General features: G+C 45.3%; 1 protein-coding gene across 38 annotated transcripts in view; it reads right to left on the bottom strand.

The window, feature by feature from the left end:
- PUM1 (pumilio RNA binding family member 1) overlaps positions 1-513 on the bottom strand; it is a 136,452-nt gene extending 135,939 nt beyond the window's left edge. For 37 of the 38 annotated variants that reach the window (XM_034959785.3, XM_034959853.3, XM_034959855.3 and 34 more), the window contains exon 1: positions 230-513. In XM_034959785.3, the coding sequence (XP_034815676.1) occupies positions 230-326 (97 nt within the window). In that variant the 5' untranslated portion in view covers positions 327-513. Of the gene's footprint in view, positions 1-156; positions 179-229 lie in introns of those variants that run through there. The other variant, XM_008953462.5, reaches the window with a different exon arrangement.
- Between the last annotated feature and the right edge of the window lie 22,438 nt (positions 514-22,951).

Raw genomic sequence — 22,951 nt, 5'->3', positions numbered from 1 at the left:
GAGGAACAGCGAGTGAGAAGCCTCAGCCAGGGCCCCGGCGGCTTTTCCAAAGCCCTTCTCACCCCCACAACCACTCTCAAACACCAATATGAAGGGACAATCTGCTCGTTAGGGGTCCGGAGCAGCGTTTGGGGCCGGTGGGGTGCGGATACTCACGGGCGGAGCGGTAGGATGAAGATGGATTTCAGCCCCCCGATCTTCTCTCTCTGGCGCTCTCGCTCCCCCTTACCTTTCACTCCGACAACATGGCGGCCCACTGGGGACTGGGCTGGCGCGGTGCATCCTGGGATAGGCTCCGGCCCCGGCCCCGGCGGTGGCAGCGGCATGTGCGGAGAAGGCTGGCGGCTCTGGAACAGGTTGCCTGGTTGCCATGCCAACCCAGGGCCTGTGTGAACTCGGGAAACTCGCAGGCAACACAAACGCTGCGCGCGAGTGCCCGCCCGCTAGGCGAGCGCGCGCCGCCAGGGCCGAAGGCGGGGTCCCGCCGGCCCGCACCTGGGAGAACACGGCCTGGAGCTGGGCACGCGGGGTCGCGCCGGGGACGTTCCACCGAGTCTCGGACGCGCTCCTCGCGCCCGCCGCGCCCTCGCAAGCTTGCCCCCGAGCACCACAGCCAGCAGGGTTCGCGGACGGCCACCCGCACTGCCCTGGCCCCAGAGGTGCAGGGTTCAAACCCCTTCTCTGCAGCTTTCTAGTTCTGCGGCCTTATTTAAATCGACCTGCCTGCATTTCCACATTTGTACAATGAAGAAGAAAATAACCCCCACTTAACAGAATGGCCTGGAGGATTAAGTGGAATAATGTATGTTAAGTGCTTTTAGTCATACTATCTCAAACTAAACTCAAAATAGATTGAAGGCCGGGCGCGGTGGCTCACGCCTGTAATCCCAGGACTTTGGGAGGCTGAGGCGGGCGGATCACGAGATCACGAGATCGGGACCATCCTGGCTAACATGGTGAAACCCTGTCTCTACTAAAAATACAAAAAAATTAGCCGGGCGTGGTGGCGGGCACCTGTAGTCCCAGCTACTCGGGAGGCTGAGGCAGGAGAATGGCCTGAACCTGGGAGGCGGAGCTTGCAGTGAGCAGAGATCGCGCCACTGCACTTGAGCCTGGGCGACACGGAGAGGCTCCGTCTCAAAAAAAAAAAAAAATAGATTGAAAACAGACAAATCGCAATACTGTAAAAGACCAGAAGAAGATATGGGGAGAAGCTCTATAATTGGAGGAGGGAAAATGTTTATACTCATGAATCAAAGTCAAAAGATCATAAAAGAAAATATTGAAAGAAATATAAACATCTGTACGAGAAGAGATGCCATCAACAAAGTAGAACAAATGGATAAAAAATATTTGCAGTACACGGCCAGGCGCGATGGCTCATGCCTGTAATCCCAGCACTTTGGGAGGCCGAGGCGGGTGGATCATGAGGTCAAGAGATCAAGACCATCCTGGCCAACATGGTGAAACCCCGTCTCTACTAAAAATACAAAAAAATTAGCCGGGAGTGGTGGCGGGCGCCTGTGGTCCCAGCTACCGGGGAGGCTGAGGCAGGAGAATCACTTGAACCCAGGAGGCAGACGTTGCAGTGAGCCAATATTGTGCCACTGCACTCCAGCCTGATGACAGAGCGAGACTCCGTCTCAAGAAAAAAAAATATATATATACACATATATGTATATATACACATATATATACATATACACATATATACACATATATATACACATATATACATATATACACATATATACATATATAAACATATATATACGTATATATACATATATATATATTTTCAATACACATGGTAAGGAAATGGTTGAGCATCATGATAAATGCAAAATTTCTCCCATCAGGGTCCTGGTGGGGTGGCTCACACCTGTAATCCCAGCACTTTGGGAGGCAGAGGTGGTAGAATTGGTTGAGGCCAGCAGTTTGAGACCAGGCTGGGCAACATAGTGAGGCCTCGTCTCTACAAAAAGTTAAAAATTATCTGGGCATGGTGGCACACATCTGTAGTCCTAGCTACTTGGGAGCTAAAGCAAGAGAATTCCCTTGAGTCCAGGAATTGAGCTGCAGTGAGCTATGATTGGGCCACTACATTCCAGCCTGGGAGACAGAAAGAGGCCCTGTATCAAATAAATAAATAAATAAAATCTGTAATCAATTTCTAAAAATCCGAAATGGGCTGGGCGCAGCGGCTCATGCCTGTAATCTGAACACTTTGGGAGGCCGAGGCAGGCAGATCACTTGAGGTCAGGAGTTCGAGACCAGCCTGGCCAACGTGGTGAAACCCCATCTCTACTAAAACTACAAAAATTAGCCGAGTGTGGTTATGGGCGCCTGTAATCCCAGTTACTCTGGAGGCCGAGGCAAGAGAATCACTTGAACCCAGGAGGTGGAGGTTGCAGTGAGCCGAGATGAAGCACTGCCTGGGAAACAGAATGAGATTCCATGTCAAAAGGAAAGAAATAAATCCAAAATAAAATAAATCCAAAATAAACAAACATAACAAAATCACATACAGCCAAGAAACATAAAAGTAGCCTGGGGTTGAGGGATGAAAGAGCAGAAATGGGAAGGTACTGCTAATGGATATGGGGTCTCCTTTTGAAGTGTTGAAAACCTTTTAAAATTAGAGTGCGATGACGGTTGCAAAACTGTGAGTATACCGTAAACCACCAAAGTAGACACTTTATGATTTAAATGGTGAATTTGTATTTTATTTTTGTTTTTCGAGACAGGGTCTCCCAGGTTAGAGTGCAGTGGTGTAACCATGGCTCACTTGTAGGCTTGAACTCCAGGGCCCAAGCGATCCTCTCACCTTGGCCTCCTAAGAAGTTGGAACTTCAGCCATGCACCAACACACTTAGCTAATTTTTATGTTTTTGTTTTTGTTTTGAGATGAGTTCACCCTGTGTTGCCCAGGCTGGTAAATTAGTGAATTTTAGGCCGTGTATGGTGGCTCATGCCTGTAATCCCAAAACTTTGGGAGGCCGAAGCAGGCTGATGACTGGAGGTCAGGAGTTCAAGACCAGCCTGGCCAACATGGTGAAACCTCATCTCTACTAAGAATACAAAAATTAGCTGGGCGTAGTGTCAGGTGCCTGTAATACCAGCTACTTGGGAGGCTGAGGCAGGAGAATCACTTGAACACGGAAGGCAGAGGTTGCAGTGAGTAGAGATTGCACCATTGCACTCCAGCCTGGGTGACAAGAGCCAGACTCCGTCTCAAAAAAATAAAATAAAATAAAATAAAATAGTGAGTTTTATGGTATATGAAATATATATTGGCCGGGCACGGTGATTCATGCCTGTAATCCCAGCAATTTGGGAGGCCGAGGCAAGCGGATCATGAGGTCCTGAGATCGAGAACATCCTGACCAACATGGTGAAACCCTGTCTCTACTAAAAATACAAAAATTAGCTGGGCGTGGTGGTGTGCACTTGTAGTCCCAGCTACTTGGGAGGCTGAGGCAGGAGAATCACTTGAGCCTGGGAGGCGGAGGTTGCAGTGTGACGAGATCTCGACACTGGATTCCAGCCTGGCGACAGAGCAAGTTTCCGTCTCAAAAAAAAGTCATATATATATATATTATATATATATATATAATATACATATATATAATCTCAAAGCTGTAAAAGATGAGAAAAAATAACTAATAAAAGAAATGCAACTTTAAAGTATAATATTTTCATCCATTAAACACACTGGCCAAAATTAAAATGATTATTAACATAGTGTTTCTACAAGTGTATAAGAAAATTGGTATCCATGTTGTTTACATTGTTTGAGCGTGTATTATCTTTTTTTTTTTTTTTAATTTTTTTTGAGACGGAGTCTCGCTCTGTCGCCCAGGCTGGAGTGCAGTGGCACAATCTCGGCTCACTGCAACCTCTGCCTCCCAGGTTTAAGCAATCCTCCCGCCTCAGCCTCCTGAGTAGCTGGGATTACAGGTGTGCACCACCACGCCCAGCTAGTTTTCCTATTTTTAGTAGAGACGGGGTTTCGTCACGTTGGCCAGGCTAGTCTTGAACTCCTGACCTCAAGTGATCCGCCTGCCTCGGCATCCCAGAGTGCCAGGATTACAGGCATGAGCCACCACGCCCAGCCTATCTTTACTTTAAAAAACAGAATGTTACTTTTGTTTAAAAAAATAGAAGACAGAGATTTTAATCTCTGAATGAGTTGGAAGTTAAAGATGTGAGCTTTGCTATTTTCTAGCCATGTGACCTTGAGAGCATGAGTCCAGCTCCCTCATCTGTTAAATGAGGATATCTATACTTTTCTCGCATGTTACGATGGTTAAATTAACTAGCACACGGTAGTGTCTGATACAGCCAGGCGCAGTGACTCACATCAGTAATCCCAGTTATTCCAGAAACTGAAGAAGTAAGATCTTTTGAGCGCAGAAGTTCGAGACCACCCTAGGCCATATAGCCAGACTCCCTCTCAAGGAAAAAAAAAAAAAAAAGTATCTGATACAGAATTATTATTATTATTATTATTTTAAAGAATAGAGATGAGGTTTCCCCATGTTGCCCAGGCTGGTCTGGCTCAAGAGCTGGATTTCCGAATACAACACCTTATGGGGTTGTTGAATTTGAGTGTTGACACTTTTATTTTTTTGAAATGAGGTCTCATTCTGTCACCCAGGCTGGAGTTCAGTGGTGATTACTGCTCACTGTAACCTCAAACTCCTGGGCTCAAGCAATCCTACTGCCTCGGCCTCCCAAAATTCAAATTCAACAACCCCATAAGATGTTGTATTTGGAAATCCAGCTCTTGAGCCAGACAAGAAATCATTTACTTAACCTCTCTGAGCCTCCATTTTCTCCCCTATAACATGGGTCTAATATAATAGCACTGAATGAAATAAAGCTGATAAAGCATTTAGCACCATCGGGCCAGGACATTGCAAAGTGCTGGTAACCATAATAGGAAAACCTGCAGGGGAATATTGAGCAAATGAGCACACATGAGAAAGTTACAAAGATTTCAGTTTTCAGAACCTTACCACACGTTCTGTGCTCCATGATTTCATTCTGAGATCCATGACTAACTCCTTAGGTTTTGTTTGTTTGTTTATTTTGAGCCGGAGCCTCGCTCTGTCGCCCAGGCTAGAGTACAGTGGCGTGACCTCAGCCCCCTGGGTTCAAGCAATTCTCCTGCCTCAGTATTCCTAGTAGCTGGGATTACAGGCCTGCGCTACCACACCCAACTGATTTTTGTATTTTTAGTAGAGACAGGGTTTCACCATGTTGGCCAGGCTGGTCTTGAACTCCTGACCTCAAGTGATCTGCCCGCCTCAGCCTCCCAAAGTACTGGGATCACAGGCGTGAGCCACCGTGTCCAGCCACTCCTTAGTTTTAACTTTAGCTTTTATTATTCAGGTGTAGAGATTCTTTTTTTCTTTTTCTTTTTCTTTTTTTTTTTTTGAGGTGGAGTTTTGCTCTTGTTGCCCAGGCTGGAGTGCAATGGCGTGACCTCGGCTCACTTCAACTTCCGCCTCCCAGGTTGAGGCAATTCTCCTACCTCAGCCTCCGGAGTAGCTGGGATTACAGGCACCCGCCACCATGCCAGGCTAATTTTTTGTATTTTTAGTAGAGATGGAGTTTCACTATGTTGGCCAGGCTGGTCTCGAACTCCTGACCTCAGGTGATCCACCCGCCTCGCCCTCCCAAAGTGCTGGGATTACAGGCGTGAGCCACCTCACCAGGCCTGGTGTATAGATTCTAAAGTCAGTTTAGCCACAGCCACGTGGAACCAACCTTCAGCTGCCTCCCCATCCAGTCAAATGATGCAATCCCAACAGAACACTTGACACTCATCCATAGATTTCCCTTAAAGAATTACCTTCCAGGGCCTGGGGCACCAGCTCAGCACCCAAATAATCCTATCAGAGCAGTGCCTCCAACAAACACTAGAGACTGTCCTGTTAGCAAATGTTTACCTGTGCCACACACCGTGTTAAGACTTCTATAATTGCCTGGCGCGGTGGTTCACGCCTGTAATCCCAGCACTTTGGGAGGCTGAGGCAGGCAGATCGCTTGAGCTCAGGAGTCTGAGATCAGCCTGGGCAACATGACAGAACTCTGTACTAAAAAGTACAAAAATTAGCCTGTAATCCCAGCATTTTGGGATGCCAAGGCATGCGGATCACTTGAGGCCAGGAGTTCAAGACCAGCCTGCCAGTGTGGCAAAATCCTGTCTCTACTAAAAATACAAAAAAATTAGCCAGGTGTGGTGCTGCATGCCTGTAATTCCAGCTACTGAGGAGGCTAAGGCAGGAGCATTTCTTGAACCTGGGAGGCAGAGGTTGCAGTGAGCAGAGATCACACCACTGCTCTCTAGCCTGGGTGATAGAGCAAGACTCTGTCAAAAACAAACAAACAAACAAACAAAAAAGACTTTTATAGTCATTATTTCATTTAAAACTCCCAAAATATCTATGACATGGACAAAATTATTATTCCCATTTCCCATGAGAAAACTGGCTGGGCATGGTGGCTTATGGCCTGTAATCCCCAATTGCTTGAGCTCAGGAGTTCAAGACCAGCTTGGGCAGCATAGTGAGATCCCCATCTCTACAAAAAAAATTTAAAAATTAAAAAAATTAGCCAGGCATGGTGGTGCATACCCGTGGTCCCAGCTACTCAGGAGGCTGAGGTGGGAGGATGGCGTTGCAGTCTTTCTGCTCCTTAGCTCAGCTAGGTCTGAGTTCTTTACCTAGAAAAAGGAAAAATTAGGAATATGGACACTGGAGAGTGAGTGGAGTAGAATTTATTAAGCAAAAGGAAAGCTCTCAGCAGAGGGGATGTGAGGGGTGGTTCCCCTACCCTACTTGAAAGCGGGCAAGTCCCCCAGGTGGTTGGGTCTGGGGCCCTTTATGGACTTAGAATGGAGAGTGTGTGCTGACTGGTTTGTGAGTATGCAAAAAAGGTTCAAGTAAAGACACCACTCAAAGGTGGGCACAACAGTGTAGAAAAACCAATTAGGAAAGGGTAGGTATATGTAAAACAGGTGAAGGGTGGGGCCCAATCAGAGGAAAGTACACCAAACAGGAAGAAAGTTCTCAACACAGTTGGAGGATTTAACTTGTAGCTTGGCCTTCAGGCTTTAAACGGTCTTCAGCTTGGAGGTGGGGTTTCACCCGGGACTCACCCTTATCTGCCTAGGCATATGTCTGCCTCCTGCCACTCTCACTGGCTTAGGCCCTGGAGGTCAAGGATGCAGTGAGCCATGATGACACCACTGCTTGCCAGCCTGGGCAACAGAGACTCTGTCTCTAAAAAAATAATAATTTAAACAAAATTAAAAACTAATTTTAAAAAAGATGAGAAAACCAAAACTTGAAGAGGTAAAGGAAATGGATTAGTATTTATCCAAACATTGTCTAAGGCTGTTTGCTGAGTGTTGTCTGATCAAGACAATGTGGAATTTATGTCTAAAACTTGGCAATCTTCTCAATTCATCTGGTTAAGCGGATACATAATAGATAATATCATCAAACTTTGGGGGTTTGTGAAACTTAAAATCTAATCAAGCTGACCCAGGGAGAGGATTAAGGTGGATTTGAGAAGGGTATTTTTATTTATCTAATCAGTAAAACCTAATCCATTCCATTGTAACCTAATCAGAGAAAGATAGAAATCTCAAAATAGAAACTTTTAGTGTAGGTCATTCTAGAAAGCCTGGGTTCAGGAATTTTGAATGCTACTTCTTCATAGGGTAGCGGTTCTCAAGGTGTGCTCGGAGGCTTAGTGGTGAATCAGCCAACCTGGCCCTGCTGACCATGAGAACAAAGTCCACAATAGACAACTGTGATACAATTCCACAGATTTTCATTCTCTTACAACCACCTGTACTTGGCTAGTATGTTACTATCATCTGGTATTTGTAAACTGAATGTAAAGCATTCCCAAGTAAAGTTTACATCCCTCAATTTTCAGAAAGGATTTTTCTCCTTGGGGGAGGTGGATATTTTGTTATAAGTGTTTGAGTTGCTTTTTCAACTATGTTACACTTGTGTTCTTCTATTTGTAGAATCTCCCTTGGATGGCACTTCAGTTCATTGTTTTGGTGCTTAGGTAATTGTTACACTGTTAGCATTTCCACTGTCATTTTGTTTCTTAGCAAGTCGTGATTATTAGAGTGCTTTTCCCATGGGAAAGTAGGAGTGAGGAAGAATTTGGACTTCTGGTATTGGTAACTATGTAATTCTGACCAACCCTGGTAAAATTGGAAAAATATTTTAAAGATCTCTGCTTGATATTATTGGAAAGCCAACAAGGTAGTGAAGAATTACCGAGCCAGGATTTCTGAAAGGAAGGAAACTGAGGGATGTAAACCCCATATTTAGAACTACTTTTCCAGGTGAGGTATTTCCTAACAGATAGCTAAGACGGTGAATGGTGTTTGGTCTTTGTTTTTGTCAAAGACTTGTTTGAGATCTGGAGTGGTGTTTTTATTTTATTTTGTTTTTTTGTTATTTGTTTATTTGTTTATTTTTGAGGCAACATCTCACAGTGTCACCTAGCCTGGAGTGCAGTGGCACCATCATGGCCCACTGAAGCCTCAACCTCCCAGTCTCAAGCAATCCTCCCACCTCAGCCTCCTGAGCAGCTGGGATTACAGGCAGGCACCATCACACCCAGCTAATTTTTCAGTTTTTTGTAGAGACAGAGTCCCACTATGTTGCCCAGGCTGGTCTCCAACTCCTGGTCTCAGGTGATCTGCCCACCTTGGCCTCCCAAAGTGTTGTGAACCACAATACCCAGCGTATTTTGACTTTTTTTTTTTTAATTTATTTTATTTTGACACAGGCTCTCTCTCTGGCACAATCATGGCTCACTGCAGCCTCGATCTCCTGGGCCCAGGTGATCCTCCTGCCTCAGCCTCCCCATTAGCTGGGACTACAGGCATGTACCACCACACCTTCCTAATTTTTTTATTTTTATTTTGTAGAGCAAAAGTCTCACTGTGTTGACCAGGCTGATTTTGAACTCCTGGGTTCAAGATATCTTCCTGCTTTGGCCTCCCAAAGTGCTGGGATTACAGGCATGAGCCACCATGCCCAGCTATTTTATTTATTTATTTATTTAGGGATGGAGTCTTACTCTGTTGCCCAGGCTGGAGTGCAGTGGCGCGATGTTGGCTCACTACAACCTCTGCCTCCCAGGTTCAAGTGATTCTTCCTCAGCCTCCTCCTGAGTAGCTGAGATTACAGGCACCTGCCACCACAGCCAGTTAAATTTTTTTTTTTTTAATTTAGACGGAGTCTAGCTCTGTCACCCAGGCTGGAGTGCACTGACACAATCTCGGCTCAGCCTCCCGGGTTCACACCATTCTCCTGCCTCAGCCTCCCGAGTAGCTGGGACTACAGGCACCTGCCACCACGCCCAGCTAATTTTTTGTGTTTTTAGTAGAGACTTTCTCCATGTTGGTCAGGCTGGTCTTGAACTCCTGACCTCAGGTGATCCACCCACCTTGGCCTCCCAAAGTCCTGGGATTACAGGCATAAGCCACCTCGCCTGGCCTTTCTTTTTTTTTTTTTTTTTTTTTAGATGGAGTCTCGCTCTGTCGCCAGGCTGGAGTGCAGTGGCGTGATCTCGGCTCACTGCAACCTCCGCAGGGATCAAGGGATTCTCCTGCCTCAGCCTCCCGAGTAGTTGGGACTACAGGTGCACACCACCATGCCCAGCTAATTTTTGTATTTTTAGTAGAGACAGGGTTTCACCATGTTGGCAGGATGGTCTTGATTTCTTGACCTCGCGATCCACCAGCCTTGGCCTCCCAAAGTCCTGGGATTACAGATGTGAGCCACGAAGCCCAGCCTAATTTTTATATTTTTAGTAGAGACAGGATTTTGTCATGTTGGCCAGGCTGGTCTCAAACTCCTGACCTCAGGTGATTCGCCTGGTTCGGCCTCCCAAAGTGCTGGGATTATAGGCATGAGCCATGGCACCTGGCAGTATTTATAACTTTTAAACCAGAAGAAGAAAACTTTGTTGTGAAAAGGACAAAAACAATGTACAGTAAATAGGAGATATAAAATATAGTAGAAAAAAGTCTTAAGAGTAATTCCAATAAATATAGAAGGGTTAAACTTACCACTAAATACAAGAATGCTATGATGGGGCTGGCTGGGCATGGTGGTGCACTTCTGTAATCCCAACATTTTGGGAGGCCAAGGCAGAAAGATCACTTGAGGTCAGGAGTTGGAGACAAGCATGGCCAACATAGTGAAACCCCATCTCCACTAAAAATACAAAAATTAGCCTGGGCATGGTGGTGCGTGCCTGTCATCCCAGCTACTTGGGAGGCTGAGGTGGGAGAATCACTTGAACCCTGGAGGCGGAGCTTGCAGTGAGCTGAGATCGTGCCACTGCACTCCAGCCTGGGAGACAGAGCAAGACGCCATCTCAAAAAAAAAAAAAAAAGCTATGATTGGGTAAGATTATAAGAGGGATAGTTAAAAATAAATACCACCTAAATATGAACCTAAAGAAAGCGAGTATAAAAATGTAAATATGTGATATGATAAACTTAGGTTTAAAAATATCAATAAGGGCTACTCTGTATGATAGTATACAAGTGGATATGGCTGGGCCCAGTGGCTCACGCCTGTAATCCCAACACTTTGGGAGGCAGAGGCAGGTGGATCACCTGAGGTCAGGAGTTCAAGACCAGCATGGCCAACATGGTGAAACCCCGTCTCTATTAAAAAATAATAATAATACAAAAATTAGCCAGGTGTGGTGGCACTTGCCTGTAATCCCATCTACCCAGGAGGCTGAGGTAGGAGAATTGCTGGAACCTGGGAGGCAGAGGCTACAGTGAGCCGAGATCGCGCCACTGCACTCCAGGCTGGGCGACAGAGAGAGACTCTGTCTCAAAAAAAAAAAAAAAAAAGAGTATACATGCCATTATACATTTGTCAAAACTCATAAAATGTGCAAAACCAATTGTGAACTCTAATGTAAATATGGATTTGGGGTGGTGATGATGTCTCAATGTAGGTTCATTGATTGTAACAAATGTACCATTCTGGTGCTGGATGTTGATAGTGGTGGAGGCTGTGCATTTGTAAAGGCAGGGGGTGCATGGGAACTTTCTGTACTTTCTGCTCAATTTTGCTGTGAGCCTAAAACTACCATAGAAAATTGACTCTAATTTAAAAATATATGTAGGTGGGCCCAGCACGGTGGCTCATACCTGTAATCCCAGCACTTTGGGAGGCCAAGTCAGGCAGATCACCTGAGGTTGGGAGTTCGAGACCAGCCTGACCAACATGGAGAAGCTCTGTCTCTACTAAAAATACAAAATTAGCCAGACGTGGTGGTGCATACCTGTCATCCCAGCTACTCAGGAGGCTGAGGCAGGAGAATCGCTTGAACCCGGGAGGCAGAGGTTGTGGTGAGCCGAGATTATGCCATTGCACTCCAGCCTGGGCAATGAGAGCAAAAATCTGCCTCAAAAAAAAAAAAAAAAAAGTATGTATACATACATACGTACACACACATATATATAATAAGGGTAAAGGGTAAATAAGTATGTTATATATTGATAAAATGAATATGTGGGCTGGGCATGGTGGCTCACCCCTGTAATCCCAGCACTTAGGGAGGCCAAGGCTGGTGGATCACCTGAGGTCAGGAGTTCGAGACCAGCCTGGCCAACATGGCAAAAACCCATCTCTACTAAAAATACAAAAATTAGCTGGGTGTGGTGGCAGGTGCCTGTAATCCCATGTACTTGGGAGGCTGAGGCAGGAGAATTGCTTGAACCCAGGAGGCGAAGGTTGCAGTGAGCCGAGATCCTGCCACTGCACTCCAGCCTAGGCAATGGAGATAGACTCCGTCTCAAAAAAAAAAAAAAAAAAAAAAAAAGAATATATGGCCATCGTAAACTTTATTTACTTTTTTACAAACAAGGTCTTGCTCTGTCACTCAGGCTGGAGTGCAGTGGTGTGATCATAGCTCACTGCAGCCTCACCCTCCTGAGCTCAATCAATCCTCCCATCTCAGCCTCCTAAGTAGGTGGGACCACAGGTATACACCACCATGCCTGGCGATTTCTTTTTTTTTTTTTAAGATGGAGTCTCGCTCTGTTGCCAGCCTGGAGTGCAGTGGTGAAATCTCGGCTCACTGCAACCTCCGCCTCCTGGGTTCAAGTGATTGTCCTGCCTCAGCCTTCCAAGTAGCTGGGATGACAGGCACCCACCACCATGCCCGGCTAGTTTTTTGTATTTTTAGTAGAGGCTGGGTTTCACCATGTTGGCCAGGATGGTCTCGATCTCTTGACCTCATGATCCACCTGCTTCAGCCTCCCAAAGTGCTGGGATTACAGGCGTGAGCCACTGCACCTGGCCAATTTTTGTATTTTTAGTAGAGACAGGGTTTCACCATGTTAGCCAGGCTGGTCTCTGACTCCTGGGGTCAGATGATCCACCTGCCTCAGTCTCCCAAAGTGCTGGGATTACAGGCATGAGCCACTGCACCTGGCAGATGCCTGGCTAATTTTTTTTGGAGCAGGGGAGTAGGAGAGTCTCACTGCATTACCCAGGCTAGTCACAAACTCCTGGGCTCAAGTGATCTGTCAGCCTCCCAAAGTGCACAGCCCTCTCTCAATCATTTTACTTATTATATCCTTCAGTCTATGTTTCTGTTTCTGGGGTTATTCTGTTGTTTTTTTCCTTTCTATTTATCTCATCATTTTTCGACTAGCTTGTCCTTTTTTTTTTTTTCGGTAGAGATGGGGGTCTTGCCATGGTACCCAGGCTGGTCTCAAATCTTGGGCTCAAGCATTCCTCCTGCCTTGGCCTCCCAAAGTGCTGGGATTATAGGTGTGCGCTACTGTGCCCAGCTGTTCATGATAAACTATAGTATCAATAACACAGCCTGAGCCGGGTGCAGTGGCTCACGCCTGTAATCCCAGCACTTTGGGAGGCCGAGGTGGGCCGATCACGAGGTCAGATCGAGACCATCCTCGCTAACACGGTGAAACCTTGTCTCTACTAAAAATACAAAAAATTAGCCGTCATGGTGGCGGGCGCCTGTAGTCCCAGCTACTCAAGCGGCTGAGGCAGGAGAATGGTGTGAACCCAGGAGGCGGAGCTTGCAGTGAGCTGAGATTGAGCCATTGCACTCCAGCCTGGGCGACAGAGCAAGACTCCGCCTCAAAAGAAAAAAGAAAAGAAAAGAAGAAAGAAAGAAAACCACAAATCCTGTACTTGAAACTAAACAACGTTATTAAAAAACTATTGAGTTAAGATAATTGTAGAGGAGGCCAGGCATGGCAGATCATGCCTGTAATCCCAGCACTTTGATAGGCCGAGGCGGGCGAATCACTTTAGGACAGGAGTTTGAGACCAGCCTGGCCAACATGGTGAAACCCTGTCTCTACTAAAAATACAAAAATTAGCCGGTCGTGGTGGCGCACACCTGTAATCCCAGCTACTCGGGAGGCTGAGGCATGAGAATTGCTTGAACCCAGGAGGCAGAGGTTGCAGTGAGCTGAGATTATGCCACCGCACTCCAGCCTGGGTGACAGAGCGAGACTCCTCTCAAAAAAAAAAAAAAAGAAAATTGTAGAGGAAATTGCTTAGAAATGAATAATGAAAACACTACACATCAAAATTTGTGGGTCAGAGCAAAAACGGAACTTGGGGGAAAATATGAAATTTAAATACATTTTTTAGGAGATAAAATTGTTCAAAATGAACAGGCTAAGGAATTCAATCAAGAAATAAGAAAAAGTTACAGAGCAAAAGCCTAAAGGAAAAAGAAAGGAAACCCATGTGGATTCTTACAAGGCAAAAGCCAAGAGAATATTAACATAAGAATTACAACTGCAAAAGATTTGTTGGCTGTTACTCTCCGTGGAGATGCCCTTGGTCAATTTTATGATCTTGCGGAACATTTTTTAAAGTGTAGAAAATTACTAGACATATCTGTTCAAGGGAAAATATGTATATAAACACTGTTGTTCAGTGGACACCGTGACTCTGTTTGTGATATTAAAGATATATTATCCAGGCTGAGTGCATTGGCTCATGCCTGTAATCCCAGCACTTGGGGAGGCCGAGGCAGGTGGATCAGTTGAGCCCAGGAGGAGTTCAAGATCTCAAATGATTCACCTGCCTCTGCCTCTCAGTGTTGGGATTACAGGTGTGAACCATCGCAGCTGGCCAATGTTTTTTTTTGTAAAGATGGGGTCTCATTAAGTTGCACGGGCTGGTCAACCTATTATTATTATTATTATTATTATTTGAGATAGCATCTGGCTCTGTGGCCCAGGCTGGAATGCAGGCCCAAGATCACAGTTCACTGCAGCCTCAATCTCCTGTGCTCGAGCAATCCTCTGTGTAGCTCAGATGTATTATATACATACATATATATATATATATATATATATTTTTTTTTTTTTTTTGGGACAAAGTCTCACTCTGTTGCCCAGGCTGGGGTGCAATGGCACAATCTCGGCTCACTGCAACCTCTGCCTACAGGGTTCAAGCGTTTCTCCTGCCTCAGCCTCCTGAGTAGCTGGGATTACAGGTGCACGCCACCACGCCTGGATAATTTTGTATTTTCAGTAGACATGGGATTTCTCCATGTTGGTCAAGCTGATCTCGAACTCCTGACCTCGTGATCTGCTCACCCCAGCCTCCCAAAGTGCTGAGATTACAGGCGCGAGCCACTATGCCTGGCTATATTTTTTAAGCTCAGAAAGCTGAGAGTAGAATCTTAACTTGGTAAATGTTTTATACCAAAAATCTACGCAAATATTACATTTAATGGAGACTTTTTTGGCACATTTCTTTTAAATTGAAAACAAAGGCCAGAGGCCCAGCATAGTGGTGCGGGTCTATGGTCTCAGCAACTCATGAGGCTGAGGTGGGAGCATCGCTGGAGCGCAGGAGGTCGAGGGTGCGTTGAGCCAAGATTGTGTCACTGCACTCCAGCCTGGGTGACAGAGAGGGGCCACATCTTTGCAATTTTTTTTTTTTGAGACAGAGTCTCCCTCTGTCACCCAGGCTGGAGAGCAATGGCACGATCTCAGATCTTGGCTCACTGCAACCTCTGCCTCCTGGGTTCAAGTGATTCTTATGCCTCAGCCTCCAGAGTAGCTGGGATTACAGGCGTCTGCCACCACATCTGGCTAATTTTTGTATTTTTAGTAGAGACAGGGTTTCACCATGTTTTTCAGGCTGGTCTCAAACTCCTGACCTCAGGTGATCCACCTGCTTCGGCCTCCAAAAGTGCTGGGATTACAGGCATGAGCAAAAATTTTTTTAAATAACAATAATAATAAAGAAAATAACCAGGATGCCCAATCACCACTTTTGTTTACCACATGACTAGACATCTGGGCAATGCTGTGAGGAAAGACAAAGGACTTAAAACGGATAAGGTTTCAGGGCGAACGTGGTGGCTCACAACTGTAATCCCAGTACTTTGGGAGGCTGAGGCGGGTGGATCACTTGAGGCCAGGAGTTTGAGACTAGTCTGGGCAACATGGCACAACCCCATCTCTACGAAAAATACAAAAATTAGCTGAGTGTGATGGTGCATGCCTGTAGTCCCAGCTACTAGGGAGACTGAGGCATGAGAATTGCTTGAACCTGGGAGGCGGAGGTTTCAGTGAGCCAAGGGAAGCCAAGATTGGGCCACTGCATTCCAGCCATGGTGACAGAGTGAGACTCTGTCTCAAAGAAAAAAAAAAGGATAGGGGGCCAGGCACGGTGGCTTACACCTGTAATCCCAGCACTTTGGGAGGCTGAGGCAGGTGGATCACCTGAGATCAGAAGTTCAAGACCAGCTTGGCCAATATGGTGAAACCCCAACTTCACTAAAAATACAAAAATTAGCCGGGTTTGGTGGCACGCGCTTGTAATCCCAGCTTGGCCAATATGGTGAAACCCCAACTTCACTAAAAATACAAAAATTAGCCGGGTTTGGTGGCACGCGCTTGTAATCCCAGCTTGGCCAATATGGTGAAACCCCAACTTCACTAAAAATACAAAAATTAGCCGGGTTTGGTGGCACGCACTTGTAATCCCAGCTACTCAGGAGGCTGAGGCAGGAGAATCGCTTGAACCAGGAAGGTGGAGGTTGCAGTGAGCCAAAATCATGCCACTGCACTCCAGCCTTGGTGACAAAGTGAGACTCTGTCCAATAAATAAATAAATAAATAAGGATTCAAAGGAAAGAGCTGAAATTATTACGGCTTGCATATATCTATCTACTGGGAAAAGCCAACAGAATCATCAGAAAAACTATTAGAACCTATGCAAAGGCTGAACAATGTTGCTGAATATATTATCAAACCACTAACATCAAGAAAATTTCTCTACCAGCAATAACCAGAGAAAATACAATTCAAAAAATAAGAGGCTGGGTGTGGTGGCTCACACCTATAATCCCAGAACTTTACGAGGCTGAGGCAGGAGGATCATCTGAGGCCATGAGTGTGAGATCAGCCTAGGCAACATAGGGAGACCTCCTCTCTACAAAAAATAAAAATAAGGCTGGGCGTGGTGGCTCACGCCTGTAATCCCAGCACTTAAAGGGAGGCCGAGGCAGGTGGATCACCTGAGGTCAGGAGTTCAAGACCAGCCTGGCAAACATGGTGAAACCCCATCTCTAATAAAAATACCAAAAAAAAAAAAAAATTAGCCAGGTATGGTGGCAGGCACCTGGCTACTCAGGAGGCTGAGGCAGGAGAATCACTTAAACCTGGGAGGCAGAGGTTGCAGTGAGCCAAGATTGCGCCACTGCACTCCAGCCTGGGCAACAAAAGTGAAACTCCGTCTCAAAAAATAAAATACAATCCAATAAAATAAATAAAAATAAAAATAAATTAGCCAGTGTCGTGGGGCACACCTGTGGTCCCAGCTATCTGAGAGGCTAAGATCATAAGCTGGCTTGAGCCTGGGAAGTCAAGGTTGCAGTGAACTGTGATCTTGCCTCTGCACTCCAGCCTAGACAACAGAAAGAAAGAAAAATGTCAGAATACCAACAGAAACCTTAAGTATTTAAGAACTAAGCAAAAACATGCAGACATATACAGAGAAAACTTAAAGATTATATTGAAAGGCTGGACATAGTGGTTCATACCTGTAATCCCAGCACTTTGGGAGGCAGAGGTGGGAGGACTGCTTGGGCCCAGGATTTAGGGACCAGACTGGGAAATAATAGCAAGAACTTGTCTCTACAAAAAAAATTAAAAAAAAAAAAAAGCATAGTGATGAACATAGACGATAATCTGTATAAACAAAGAGACTAGTCTTAGATGAAATAACCAAACATTATATACATGTCACCACTCCCTAATATTCCATAAATTAATTGCAGTCTCAATAACAATAATTCCAGATTAAAGGTCCACAAATAAAGTTCCATCTTGGAAAGCCTGAATGGGCCAGGCGCGGTTTCACATGCCTCTAATCCCAGCACTTTGGGAGGCCGAGGCAGGCAGATCACAAGGTCAGGAAATTGAGACCAGCCTGGCCAAGATGGTGAAACCCCATCTCTACTAAAAATACAAAAAAATAAAATTAATCGGGCATGGTAGCTGGTAGTCCCAGCTACTCGGGAGACTGAGGCAGGAGAATGGCGTGAACCCAGGAGGTGGAGCTTGTGGTGATCCGAGATCACACCACAGCACTCCAGCCTGGGTGACAGAGCGAGACTCCATCTCAAAAAAAAAAAAAAAAGCCTGAATGAACAGGGAGGATTGGACTTCCTAGATATTAGGGCATACTACAAAACCATAGCAACAAAATTCATTGTGGCATTGTTCAAGAACAGACAAATAGACCAATGGAATAAACTAGAAAGCTTGGAGCCAAGCCTATGTAGATATGAGAACTTAATACACAAGAAAAGCAACACCACAATCACCGGGGAAGGGATGGCTTATTTAGGAGGTGGTGCTGGCAAAACTGGCTCACAATAAACCTGGTGACTGCTTAACACAACAAACAAAGGTAGGCCCCTAATGGAATAAAGGCATAAATGTGAAAGGCAAAAATCGCCAGTTAATCAAAGAAAATACTATAGTCCCCCCACTTATCCACAGGGGACACAGGTAACACCTCCCAGTGAATGCCTGAAACTTCAGATAGTACCAAACCCTCTATAAACTGTTTTTTCCTACATGTATATACCTATCACAAAGTTTAATTTATGAACTAGGCACAGTAGGAGATTAACAACAAATAATAAAATGGAACAATTATAACAATGTACTGTGAGGACTAAAAATAAAAATTTTAAAACCAACCAGACTCCCTCTTGGCCTAGAGGATCCAAGAGAACCCTTAAAAACTGGCAAGAGAGGTTAGACACACCTCATTATACCCCTCCTTTTTGTGGTTTAGACACAAGTGGCTAGCATTAATGCTAAAATAGAAATCATAAGACTGATGAAACAGACTCTTTGTGACAGTAAGATACCAAATTATAAACTATACTCCACCGGGCATGATGGCTCACGCCTGTAATCCCAGCATTTTTGGAGGCGAGGCAGGCGAATCACCTGAGGTCAGGAGTTCGAAACCAGCCTGGCCAACATGGCAAAACCCCATCTCTACTAAAAACAAAAAAAACAAAAAAACAATACTCAAGGCCATGCTAGGCAAGGGTTAAGCCATCCACCCCTACACTTAAAGAACAAACTATGTTCTAACTGCCACAGGTTTTTCTTTCTTTCTTTTCTTTTCTTTTCTTTTTTTGAGACAGACTCTCACTCTACTGCCCAGGCTGGAGTGCAGTGGTGTGACCTCGGTTCACTGCAACCTCCGATTCCTAGGTTCAAGCGATTCTCCTGCCTCAGTCTCCTGAGTAGCTGGGATTACAGGCATGCACCACCACGCTAAGCTAATTTTTGTATTTTTAGTAGAGACGGATTTCACCATGTTGGCCAGGTTGGCCTTGAACTCCTGACCTCAGGTGATCTGCCCGCCTTGGCCTCTCCCAAAGTGCTGGGATTATGGGTTTGAGCCACTGCGCCCAGCCACAAGGTTTTTCTTTTTCTCTGACAGCCAAACAAGCACTGGCCTGTAGATAAACAATCTTAAAACAATTACAACGCATCCAACACCAGACGCTGACAAACTGACCTCCCCTCCCCGCCCCCCGTACCACAAACCGTAACTACAGCTTTAACTGGGCTAGTTCAGTGACTTTCTCCTGATAAGAGACCACCAACCATGGAGTGGCTCTGGTGGTTTACAGAGGCTGTGCACTTTGAGTGCCTTCGTGTCCCTGTTTTACCCTATGTCATATAGGGCCAGATTGTAATGCATTGCATTTAAATGTTAAGTCTTCACTCTAAAGTAAACATGAGATGTATGTAACATACATGTTTATTTAATATACATGTATCAGGACTCCCTTCATAAATATTCATAGCTCCTCCTAGGCCGGGCGCGGTGACTCACACCTGTAATCCCAGAACTTTGGGAGGCTGAGGCGGGCAGATCACGAGGTCAGGAGATTGAGACCATCTTGGCTAACATGGTGAAACCCCGTCTCTACTAAAAATACAAAAAATTGGCTGGGCGCCGTGGCAGGCACCTGTAGTCCCAGCTACTCGGGAGGCTGAGGCAGGAGAATGGCGTGAACCCGGGAGGCAGAGCTTGCAGTGAGCTGAGATCACGCCACTGGACTCCAGCCTGGGCAACAGAGCAAGACTCTGTCTCAAAAAAAAAAAAAATTCATAGCTCCTCCTATAACCTGTTGAATATGCATACGTGACCAACTTGTTCAACATAAATCCCTGTTCCACTCTCCACTTGCTCAAAGTGTCTGCCTTTCAGTCTGTACTGGAGGCCACACTTCCCAGTGAAGCCAGAAAGGCCCCCTTACGGGCTGTAACCCATGTAAAAAGTAAAGCTCTGCTTTCTAAATTTATAATTTGTTGGCCAGGCACAATGGCTCACACCTGTAATCCCAACACTTTGGGAGGCCAAGGTGGGAGGATCGCTTGAGTCCAGGAGTTCAAGACCAGCTTGGGCAACACAGTGAGACCTCATCTCCACAAAAAATACAAAAATTAGGGGCTGGGTGTGGTGGTTCATGCCTGTGATTGCAGCACTTTGGGAGGCCAAGGCAGGCGGATCACTTGGGGTCAAGAATTCAAGAACAGCCTGACCAACATGGTGAAATCCCGTCTCTACTAAAACTACAAAATTAGCCAGGCATGGTGGCACATGCCTGTAAACCCAGGTACTTGGGAGGCTGAGGCAGGAGAATCACTTGAACCCAAGAGACAGAGGTTGCAGTGAGCCGAGATCAGATCATGCATTTGTACTCCAGCCTGAGTAACAAGAGCAAAACTTCGTCTCAAAAAAAAAAAAAATATATATATATATGTATATATATATGTATATATATATGTATATATATGTATATATATATGTATATATATGTATATATATATGTATATATATATATATGTATATATATATATACACACACACACACACAAAAATTAGCCAGTGTGGTGGTATACTCCTATAGTCCTAGCTGCTCGGGAGGCTGAGACAGGAAGGTCACTTGAGCCTAGCAATTTAATGCTGCAGTGAGCTATGATTGTGCCACTGCACTCCAGCCTGGGCAGCAGAGTGATACTCTGTTTCAAAAAATATATGTATTATTTTAATTTGCAATATACTTAATTACAATTCCAAGAGTATACATATGTTAAATGATTGTCTTTGAGGGCAGTGGTGGCGGGGGAAGGCGATGGAAATGGTGGGAGCAGAAAGAACTAGGGAGTGAGAAGGAAGAGTAGGATAGGAGGTCAGGCTTCTGGGGCCACTGCAAGGCTAGCTAGCCAAGATATTGATCAGGGCTGCATGATGCAGTCTGACTTAGGTTTCTCAAAAATCACTCTGTATGTTGCATCAGGAATAGACTGTGGCAGGCCGAGGTAGAAGCACAGAGACCTGTTTAGAGGCTATTTACAGTAAACCTGGAAAAAAGATAATGACAGCTCAGACAAAAGTGGTATGAGTGGGACTGGTAAGAAGAGTCTGGATTCTGGATATTTTTGAAGGTAGAGTAAATAAGATTTCCTAAATGAAAGAGTCATGGAGAAGGTAAAAGAAAATAAAGGAATCAGACCAGGTGCGGTGGCTCACGCCTGTAATCCCAGAAGATGCCGAGCTGGGTGGACCACCTGAGGTCAGGAGTTCGAGACCAGCCTGGCCAACATTCTGAAACCCCATCTCTACTAGAAATACAAAAATTAGCCAGGCGTGGTGGCAGGTGCCTGTAATCCTGGCTACTTGGGAGGCTGAGGCAGGAGAATCGCTTGAACCCGGGAGGTGGAGGTTGCAGTGAGCCAAGATCATGCCACTGCATTCCAACCTGGGCGACAGAGTGAGACTTGGTCTCAAAAAATAAAAAGAAAAATAAAAAAAGCAAATAAAGGAATCAAAGACAATAATATACCAAGGGAGTTAGTTGTGGTGATAAGGTGGTCTTCACTGGGTTTAGGCAACAAGAAATAAAGATGTGCATTGTCAGTAAATAATTCTAAAATAGACTAAATGTTACTCTGCTATTCAATATCATCATGTACTAGCAATTTTAAACAATGTCTAAAAGTTATAAAATATTTCTCGGCCAGGCGCGGTGGCTCACGCCTGTAATCCCAGCACTTTGGGAGGCCGAGGCAGGTGGATCGCCTGAGGTTGGGAGTTCGAGACCAGCCTGACTAACATGGAGAAACTCCATCTCTACTAAAAATACAAAATTATCCGGGCATGGTGGTGTATGCCTGTAATCCCAGCTACTCAAGAGGCTGAGGCAGGAGAATCACTTGAACCCAGGAGGCAGAGGTTGCGGTGAGCTGAGATCACACCATTGTACTCTAGCCCAGGCAACTGAGCGCAATGCCATCTAAAAAAAAAAAAAAAAAAAAAATTTCTCCCCACCTTAGCAGACCACTCCTACTGCTCATTTCCATCAACCTTGGTGTGCCCTAAGATGACTTAAGGACTTGAGGACTAGAGTACTAGAAAGTTTTACTGAGGGCTGGGCAAGGTGGCTCACACCTGTAATCCCAGCACTATGGGAGGCTGAGGCAGGCAGATCACAAGGTCAGGAGTTTGAGACCACCCTGGCCAATATGATGAAACCCCATCTCTACTACAAATACAAAAGTTAGCTGGGCATGGTGACGGGTGCCTGTAGTCTCAGCTACTTGGGAGACTGAGGCAGGAGAATCACTTAAACCCGGGAGAGGTTGCAGTGAGCCAAGATTGCATCACTACACTCCAGCCTGGGTGACAAAGTGAGACTCTATCTCAAAAAAAAAAAAAAGAAAGTTGTTCTGAATTTTGTTGGGAAAGGCTATGATCAGAGCAGGTTTTAGGGGAGGGGAGGGGAGGGGTGCAGGTGAGATTGGGAGTTCAGTTCTGAACATTTTAAATTTGAGATATTTATTCAACATTCAAGCAGTTCAAGCAGTGTTGTTGGGTAGAATAAGTAAGTCTGGAGTTTAGGGAAAAGATCTGGGCTAGAAATGTACCTTTGGAAGTTGCTGGCATACAAATGGTTTGGTTTTTTGCTTTTTTGTTTGTTTGTTTGTTTGTTTGTTTTTGAGACAGGGTCTTAACACTGTGGCCCAGGCTGGAGAGCAGTGGTGTAATCTCGGCTCAGTGCAATCTCTGCCTCCCGGATTCAAACAATCCTTCCACCTCAGCCTTCTAAGTAGCTGGGACCACAGGCACGCGCCACCACACTCAGTTAATTTTTGTATTTTTTGTATAGACAGGATCTTGCTATGTTGCTTGGTCTGGTCTTGAATGTCTGAGCTCAAGCAATCTGCCTGCCTTGGCCTCCCAAAGGGCTGGGATTACAGGCCTGTGCCCCCATGCCCACCTGATTTTTGTACTTTTAAATTTTTATTTATTTATTTTTTTCATCATTC

This window comes from Pan paniscus, chromosome 1 (assembly GCF_029289425.2).
Source record: "Pan paniscus chromosome 1, NHGRI_mPanPan1-v2.0_pri, whole genome shotgun sequence".
Lineage (NCBI taxonomy): Eukaryota > Metazoa > Chordata > Mammalia > Primates > Hominidae > Pan > Pan paniscus.
The sequence above is the reverse complement of the archived record's forward strand: the minus strand, read 5'-3'. Positions and strand labels throughout refer to the sequence as shown.